This window comes from Salvelinus namaycush, chromosome 12 (assembly GCF_016432855.1).
Source record: "Salvelinus namaycush isolate Seneca chromosome 12, SaNama_1.0, whole genome shotgun sequence".
Taxonomy (NCBI): domain Eukaryota; kingdom Metazoa; phylum Chordata; class Actinopteri; order Salmoniformes; family Salmonidae; genus Salvelinus; species Salvelinus namaycush.
The window spans coordinates 11,199,015-11,208,183 of record NC_052318.1 but is presented as its reverse complement, the minus strand read 5'-3'; the positions used below and the strand labels follow the sequence as shown (position 1 = coordinate 11,208,183).

Genomic DNA, 9,169 nt, shown 5'->3' with positions numbered 1-9,169 from the left:
CCGCCCCAATATCAATGGGTATATCATTAATTGAAATTCCATTGAACAGCAGAAAATATCCCAGTCTGTGCCTTTAATGATGTGCTAAGTCTGAAAATAAAAAAAGCCCCTGGAATGGATACAGCCTAATAAATAAATCATAGTTGAATTGTGATATGTGGCATGGCTACTTTAATTGTGTGTGTGGTGCGCCCTCTGCTGTTCTTCCGGACACAAATAGTGAAAGCAACTTCCGTTTGTCGAGCTAGCCATTCGGCTCGCGGCGGACTTTGATACATGTTGTCACTGACTACACAGAGAGGTGCATTAAGTTACCCAAATTTACGGTTGTTGAGAGAAGCGGAAAAAGAAACGAAAAAACGAATTTCTCCGAGAATGACAGACTTGGGGATTTCACTGGCACTATTGGCGACAACAGTACTTCTCTGCGAGGCGACGCGCAGACTGATCTCGCGCCTCTTCTCTGGCAAGGATTATGCGATTTACCTAGTGGAAATTGTCTCGACCTACCAGCTCTGTGCATGTACGCACGAACTCAAAGTCCTGGGCATAGTTGGCAGAATCGAACCGCATATAGCACTCACACTGACTTTCATAATCACGGTGGTCCACGTAATAACTTTTCACGGGGCGTTCGCCAACCCAAATGGTGCTATCGAGAACGTTTACCGCAAGAATATCACAGGGAAAACTGCGGTGGCGCGCATAACTTGTATGTTTATAGGTGGGAAAGCTGCGCAGCTCCTCGTGCCCCACATTTGGTCCTTGGGTCTATCCGACCACCACCTCAGGCACAAACGGTTCGGATTTAAATGCTTCAGTCCCATCAATGGGTCCCTGTTGGAGGCCGCTGGTGTGGAGCTGGCTTGCACTTTCGCTGTCCAAGCCGCAGTCCTCCACATTCATAAACTAGACGAGAGATTCCACGCCCCTGTCATCGCTGCTGTCATTACATCACTGGTTTACTCAGGTTTGTCAAATTGATTTTCATTATGATCATCGCCACACTTTAATAAGTCAGAAGTATAATAGCCTAGTTATCTGCTTGTGCCCTCATGTCATTTATACTTCAATTAAGCTAATTGAATTTGTTTGCAATTACTAGACTTGGGACTGGAATAGAAATGGAGACTTGGATTGTGTGTAAGCAGGCAAGGAGAGAAGGGGGGCGTGGGTGTATGTAATGCATTTACACTAACCTATATGAACATGAGAGGAACTATCCTACTGAGATGTCAATTAACTTTCACCCTCTACTCCCCCCAATCTCAGGGGGTCATATTTCAGGGGCTGTTTTCAACCCAATCATGGCCTTCTCCGTCCAGTTCCCCTGCAGTGGACACACCTTCCTGGAATATGCTTTTGTCTACTGGCTAGGACCAGTCATAGGTAAAGTACTTGTGCTATTTTTCCTACTAGCTGTAAAGGAAATGGTAGCCTGGACAACCAGACTGACAACAGCGCTCACACTTCGTCATACGTGAAGTGAAACAGAATGTGAGTTGTCATGATATCGTTCTGGTTCCACTAGGATAGAGAAATGGTAGCCTGGTCCCAGAACGGTTTGTGCTATACAATTTTTGTATTTTACCAGGTAAGTTGACTGAGAACACATTCTCATTTACAGCAACGACCTGGGGAATAGTTACGGGGGGGAGTGAATGATCCAATTGGAAGCCTGGGATGATTAGGTGGCCATGATGGTATGAGGGCCAGATTGGGAATTTAGCCAGGACACTGTGGTGAATACACTTACTCTTACAATAAGTGCCATGGGCTCTTTAGTGACCACAGAGTCAGGACACCCGTTTAACATCCCATCTGAAAGACAGCATCCTACACAGGGCAATGTCCCCAATCACTGCCCAGGGGCATTGGGATATGTTTTTAGACCAGAGGAAAGAGGGCCTCCAACATCACTTCCAGCAGCATCTGGTCTCCCATCCAGGGACCAACCCTGCTTAGCTTCAGGGTGGGATGCAGGGTGGTATCTTGCTGGCTCGTATGCTTCTAGCTCAAAGCCTATGGTCATTTGCATGACAATGAGGTACCAGGCTAGAAAAATGGGTTCTTGTGTAAGACAATTGAGTTTCACCCTGCCCTGGGGTTTGGGACAGGGCTGGACTACAGAGGAAAAACTTGCTCCCAAGTGTACCCTGTATAATCTCTATCTATCTATATTCACAGGCATGGCAATGTGCATCCTGCTCTTTGACAAAATCATCCCACTCCTATCTGGGAAAAGCACAATGGGCCTGGGCATCCCTGTTGTCCAGAAGAAGAAGATACAGTAACACACAACTGAGATTGTGGCTTAGCCCTCTGAGTAGGCCCTTTTATATATGGATGGTGCCAGGGCGGCCATTAGTTTTTGATCATTATGGTCACCTTAACATGACTAGGTCTAAGGGCGTTCACACATACTAAGTCTTAACTTTGATCATTTTACCCCCCACCCCCCCAAAAAAAGAAAAACTGTAGTGGGCATAAATCTATAATCTATCAAATTATCAATATTGGTGCCTGCCACAAACAAAAAACAGTATTCTGTCTATGCTTAGGGCTAAGTGCTCATCCATGCAACAAACAGTTGCTACTCATTTTCAATTTATGCTGCCCTAAAGAAGGGCCATAACATCAGCTGTTGATCAGTAAAACATTTTTACTTAATGTAAGATTTTTATATGGAAAATGTGCTGAGAAAAGGCTCCCTGGACTTTGTCATTATGCAATATTTGTCATTAGTGCAGGGTTACCTCTAATGGCATAACATGTTCCTATATGAAACTATCCGAAACTGTCATGACCTCATGAACTGAAATTAACCTTCTACTATGGATGACTCCGAATGCATTGTATGCCATTGCTGTAAAGTATTCAGACCCCTTGACTTTTTCTATTGTTACGTTAGCCTTATTCTAAAATGTATTAAAAATGTTTTTCCCCCCTCAATCTACACACAACACCCCATAATGACAAAGCAAAAACAGGTATTGACATTTTTGCTAATTTATAAAAAAAAAAAATAGGGAAATATGACAGTTACATAAGTATTCAGACCCTTTACTCAGTACTTTGTTGAAGCACCTTTAGCAGCGATTACAGCCTCGAGTCTTCTTGGATATAACGCTACAAGCTTGGCACACCTGTATTTGGGGAGTTTCTTCCATTCTTCTCTGCAGATCCTCTCAAGCTCTGTCAGGTTGGATGGGGAGTGTTGCGGCACAGCTATTTTCAGGTCTCTCCAGAGATGTTCAATCAGGTTCAAGTCCGGGCTGCTCAATGACGTCCAGATACTTGTTCCAAAGCAACTCCTACGTTGTCTTGGCTGTGTGCTTAGAGTCGTTGTCCTGTTGGAAGGTGAACCTTCGTCCCAGTCTGACGTCCTGAGCACTTTGGAGCAGGTTTTCATCAAGGATCTTTATACTTTGCTCCGTTCATCTTTCCCTCGATCCTGACTAGTCTCCCAGTCCCTGCCTCTGAAAAACATCCCCACTGCATGATGCTGTGTCGTGGAAATTCATGTATACTGAGAGAGATTTGGACAATTATTCAAACAAATCAATCTTTAACATTGATTCATTATTGCAATAATGAAGCTGGTCGACCGCACACTCTGAAGTGTGTGTTGCAGAGAGCTTAACCTTCCAGAGGAATCCTGGTTCTTATATAGCCGACATTAAATGCTTAGTCATGGCTGGTTCCACCCCTCCCATGCAGATCAGGAGACTCAGACACTTTGGGTTCATCTTGTGATTATCTGCACCTGGTGCCGTTTTAACCCCCAACCCGGCTTTGTTTCTATATCATCCTTTTATTTGGGCAACTGAGGGATTTTGTTCTACTCCTCCAGGCTCTCTGTTACACCCACCACATCTTGTCTATAGAATGCAGTCTTTAGGTTTTATCACCAAGTCAACGGTCAGCTCAAGCTCTCTCTAGTGACCATACGCTTAGATTAGCTACAAGGAGCTAGAGTGTAGACCATAAAAACATATCATTAGAACAGAAATGTCCCACTCTTTTTCAAATATATAATTGTTAAATATCAAACAAATCAGGTAAACACGGAATTTCTCACAGCTGCCACCATTATTCACCGTAGGGATGGTGCCTGGTTTCCTCCAGACGTAATGCTTAGCATTCAGGCCAAAGAGTTCAATATCGGTTTCTTCAGACCAGAGAGTCCTTTAGGTGCCTTTTGGCCACCTCCAAGCGGGCTGTCATATGCCTTTTACTAAGGAGTGGTTTCCATCTGGCCACTACCATAAAAGGCCTGATTGGTGGTGTGCTGCAGAGATGGGAGAACCTTCCAGAAGGACAGCCATCTCCAAAGAGGAACTCTGGAGCTCTGTCAGAGTGACCATCGGGTTCTTGGTCACCTCCCTGACCAAGGCCCTTCTCCCCCGATTGCGCAGTTTGGCCCGCGGCCAGCTCTAGGAAGAGTCTTGGTGGTTCCAAACTTCTTCCATTTAATAATGGAGGCCACTGTGTTCTTGGGGACCCTTCAATGTTAAGAAAATGTTTTGGTACCATTCCCCAGGTCTGTGACTCGACACAATCCTGTCTCGGAGCTCTATGGAGAATTCCATCGACCTCATGGCTTGGTTTTTGCTCTGACATGCACTGTCAACTGTGGGACCTTATATAGACAGGTGTGTGGCTTTCCATTTGAATTTACCACAGGTGGACTCCAAGTTGTAGAAACATCTCAAGGATGATCAATGTAAACAGGATGCACCTGAGCTCAATTTTAAGTCTCATAGCTTTGTCATTGTGTGTAGACTTGAGTACATTTTTATTTAATCCATTTTAGATTTAGTCTGTAATGAAACCAAATGTGTAAAAAGTGAAGGGGTCTGAATACTTTCCGAATGCACTGTACCATGTTGTTGTATGGACCTTATACCCCGGATGACTACACCAGTACAACATACTCAATATGAGCAGAATGAAAAGACATGTCCCTAAGGGAGAGGCTATACAGACACGCTGGTGCCCAAATTGATGTCTGTCGAGCAGCAAGAGCAGTGGAGACAAACATTTGGTTCAGTCGGAAACCTGGTCTCAGACTAGACGTAGTATTTACATAGTAAATGAAAATCCGAGACACGAGACAGTATGATAAGTTACATAAGACAAATGGCAAAAACAAAAAGTACGGTAGTTGGTTGGGGTGGATGGGTGATAGTATATCGGACGTCTATCAACCCAAATGCTGCGAGCTCGAATCAGACAAATTTGAGCTAATTAGCAACTAACTGATTTACTACTTTTCATGTTAGGGGAAGGGTTAGCTAACTCTTTAACCTAACTCCTGAACTTAACCCTAACGTTAGCCACCTAGCTTGAATTTGTTTCATACATTTTGCAAATTCGTCACATATGGTACGTTTTAGCAAATTATTAACATAAGAATTGAAATTCGTAACATACGAAATTGGTGATGGACGTTCAAACATATACTAAAACATACTAAAATTACATACAGAATAATAAAAAAATGCTCTGACCACAGCTCAGCTGCAGCTAGTCGTCCTGAGCCCTTCAGCTAGCTAGCTAGTTTAATGATTGTGGCTAGTAACTTCAGCTAGAATTGGAAACTTGTCTAAGTTGGGACTTGGGAGTTTTCAGAAGCATCCAGTTAAAATCGGAGTAATAGTTTATTTAATAAAAACATTTGAACGCTAGATGCTCACTACAATAAAAATTTGCTTCAGCAGTCACCCTGGCCTGATTGGCTACACTATCTAGTGAGCAGTGTAGGTAGACTGTTTCATGGTAACATCCAGATGTTTATGACGAATATTACAAGTTAATTCTCATGTAGGCTGCTATCCTCCTCAAAATAAAATCAAGTGTGATTAAACAAATTGGAGATTGTGACCAAAACAAGTTATTTCTCCCTCGTCCATTGACAAACAGCACGTTTATTTACAAGGGCTTATCAGGACGACTGACTGAACCAAACAGTCTGTCTCTACACTCGACCCTCAACTGCGTGACATACAGAGCGATGCAAAAGTATTCAACCCTTTGGCGTTTTTCCTATTTTGTTGCATTACAACCTGTAATTTAAATGTATTTCTATTTGGATTTCATGTAATGGACATACAAAAAGTCCAAATTGGTGAAGTGAAAAAGATTATTTTTTTAGACATTTTTGAAACAAGTAAACAAAAGGGGTTGCATACATATGTATGCAACCCCTTTGCTATGAAGCGCCTAAATAAGATCTGGTGCAACCAATTACCTTCAGAAGTCACATAATTAAATAAAGTCCACCTGTGTGCAATCTAAGTGTCACATGATCTCAGTATACATGTTCTGAAAGGCCCCAGAGTCTGCAACACCACTAAACAAGGGGCACCACCAAGCAAGCGGCACCATGAAGACCAAGGAGCTCTCCAAACAGGTCAGGGACAAAGTTGTGGAGAAGTACAGATCAGGGTTGGGTTATAAAAAAATATTCTAAACTTTGAACATCCCACGGAGCACCATTAAATCCATTATTAAAAAATGGAAAGAATATGGCACTACAATAAACCTGCCAAGAGAGGGTCGCCCATCAAAACTCATGGACCAGGCAAGGAGGGCATTAATCAGAGAGGCAACAAAGAGACCAAAGATAACCCTGAAGGAGCTGCAAAGCTCCACAGCGGAGATTGGAGTATCTGTCCATAGGACCACTTTAGCTGGGCTTTACAGAAGAGTGTCAAGAGAAAAGCCATTGCTTAAAGAAAAAATTAGCAAACATGTTTGGTGTTGGCCAAAAGGCATGTTGGAGACTCCCCAAACATATGGAAGAAGGTACTCTGGTCAGGCGAGACTAAATTTGAGCTTTTTGGCCATCAAGGAAAATGCTGTCTGGCACAAACCCAACACCCCAAGAACCCTATCCCCACAGTGAAACATGGTGGCAGCATCATGCTGTGGGGAAGTTTTTCCATTGGCAGGGACTGGGAAACTGGTCATAATTGAAGGAATAATGGAGGGTGCTAAATACAGGGAAATTGAGGGAAACCTGTTTCAGTCTTCCAGAGATTTGAGACTGGGACGGAGGGTCACCTTCCAGCAAGACAATGACCCTAAGCATACTGCTAAAGCAACACTCGAGTGGTTTAAGGGGAAACATTTAAATGTCCTGGAATGGCCTAGTCAAAGCCCAGACCTCAATCCAATTGAGAATCTATGGTATGACTTAAAGATTGCTGTACACAAGCGGAACCCATCCAACTTGAAGGAGCTGGAGTAGTTTTGCCTTGAAGAATGGGCAAAAATCCCAGTGGCCAGATGTGCCAAGCTTATAGAGACGTACCCAAAGAGACTTGCAGCTGTAATTGCTGCAAAAGGTGGCTCTACAAAGTATCTTTGTAGAGGGGCAGTGACTAGTTATGCACGCTCAAGTTCTGTTTGTCTCATTTCTTGTTTGTCACAATAAATAAATAAATAAATAAATAAATAAAAAAGGTGTGTAAATCAAATGATACAAACCTCCCCAAAAAATAAATCTTAATTCCAGGTTGTAAGGCAACAAAATAAGAAAAATGGCCAAGGGGGTGGGGAATACTTTCACAAGGTACTGTACATCCATTTGGGCACCAGGACTCCCTAATGTCATCAGTCATTGTGACATACCTCAGTAGAAAGAAATTCTGCATCACAAATGGAGCCAGGCGTTTGCAGCCCCTCAAGTTTAATATGAACTTTGTTCCAAACGATGGAGTACCTTAGTCTTTGCATGTGTGCTGGATTTTCAACAAGCGTCAACTGTCCCATTTTAGAGTCATGGTACCATTCCAGGTATAAATGTCTAAAAACAAGGGTTATGTTATGACTAGTCTGGATCATGATGATTAGACATTTAAGGGGTCATATGTTCATGTCAAACAATGCATTATAACTGCAAAGGTCAGTTTGCTCTTTGGCAGAAAGAGAGAGCAAACTAATGTTTAGGCAGACCCGGGCATTACCTTATTGCAGTTACATAACAGGGAGTCTTTGAAATGGCATCCTATTCCCTATATATAGTGCACTACTTTTGACCACAGCCCTATAAGCCCTGGTCAAAAGTAGTGCACCACACACACACTAGTGAATAGGGCGCAGTTTTAGACAGTCATAGAAAACACAAAAAAATGCCTCTACTCAATCACTACTCCACATGTTGATTGTAGAATGAATTCTACAATGCTGTTTGGCCAGCAGTACCTCGGTAGCTTCTCAGGCCAAAGAAGAGTATTCCATTTGTTAAATGATGCATATAGATTGTTTTGTTCTTTAAGAGAGCTGTATTGCTGTCAGTGGTGATTGTGCTACATAATTCAAAAATAAACTTCTTTTTTTAAAGGACATGAGGATTAGGGCGGCATTTAAATTTGCGTCTGTATTTCTCGGTATGTCTAGATTTTTATCCTAGTAGTCGGTCTACGAGCTGCCTCTTTCAGTGTTCTGCTGCAATTCAGATGGGCAAACGGTGCATCAAATTTCACATAACTACCTACAAGCTGAAATGTATTTCATGAGACAAAGACACTGTTTTTGCTTTAGCTGAACAGAAGCTTGTTTAGTTAAAGAATTGCTAAAAAAGGGAAAAAGTTCATGTTCAAAATAAAATGTTTTAAGATATAAACAAATCTTCCGAAATATGGGGATTCTCTCAGAATACACCATCACAATATTACCACATATCCCAAAAGCCATAAAAAGTAATGCTTAAGGAAATTGCTTAAATTATATTGGGCATTTTCACCACTAGAAAACATGGAACTGTTTGTATAACCATGTTATCGTATAAATCAGTATTTTAATCTCTGGGGAAGGCGGTAAGCTGGGTGGAGTGTCCGTCCAGTACAGTTGGCTTTAGAGATTCAATCGCCATAATTGATCATTACAAACGAAATAAACAGTCAACACCGCACAACATCCTTTACTGTAGAACTTGCTAGCTCAGAATCTGATCCTGAAGATGACAAAAGTATTTTAAGTGAACTCACTTTTGAAGTGTGAATATAAAACTTTGTTTCCTCCAAACAGTTTAAATTGTTAGCTGGTTGTTCAGCAACATCCACATTATCCTGCATTTTTTAGAACTAGTGGAAACCGATATCAGTTAGCAGTACATTCCAAAGCAGGATAAAAAAAAACACATTGGGAACCAGTAGCCTAA

General features: G+C 42.1%; 1 protein-coding gene across 1 annotated transcript; it reads left to right on the top strand.

Annotated features, from left to right (window-relative positions):
* The first annotated feature begins 242 nt into the window (after positions 1-242).
* On the top strand, positions 243-2,941 carry LOC120056454 (aquaporin-11-like). The gene is made up of 3 exons (XM_039004622.1): positions 243-970; positions 1,273-1,389; positions 2,188-2,941. Exons 1-3 carry the CDS (start codon positions 277-279, stop codon positions 2,292-2,294), a joined length of 918 nt encoding a protein of 305 aa, XP_038860550.1. The 5' UTR covers positions 243-276; the 3' UTR covers positions 2,295-2,941.
* The last annotated feature ends 6,228 nt before the right edge of the window (positions 2,942-9,169 follow it).

Coding starts and splice junctions, on each gene's coding strand:
- LOC120056454 (XM_039004622.1), top strand. CDS start 277: ATGTTGTCACTGACTACACAGAGAGGTGCATTAAGTTACCCAAATTTA. Junction 971..1,272: donor TACATCACTGGTTTACTCAG/GTTTGTCAAATT, acceptor CCCCAATCTCAG/GGGGTCATATTTCAGGGGCT. Junction 1,390..2,187: donor CTGGCTAGGACCAGTCATAG/GTAAAGTACTTG, acceptor CTATATTCACAG/GCATGGCAATGTGCATCCTG.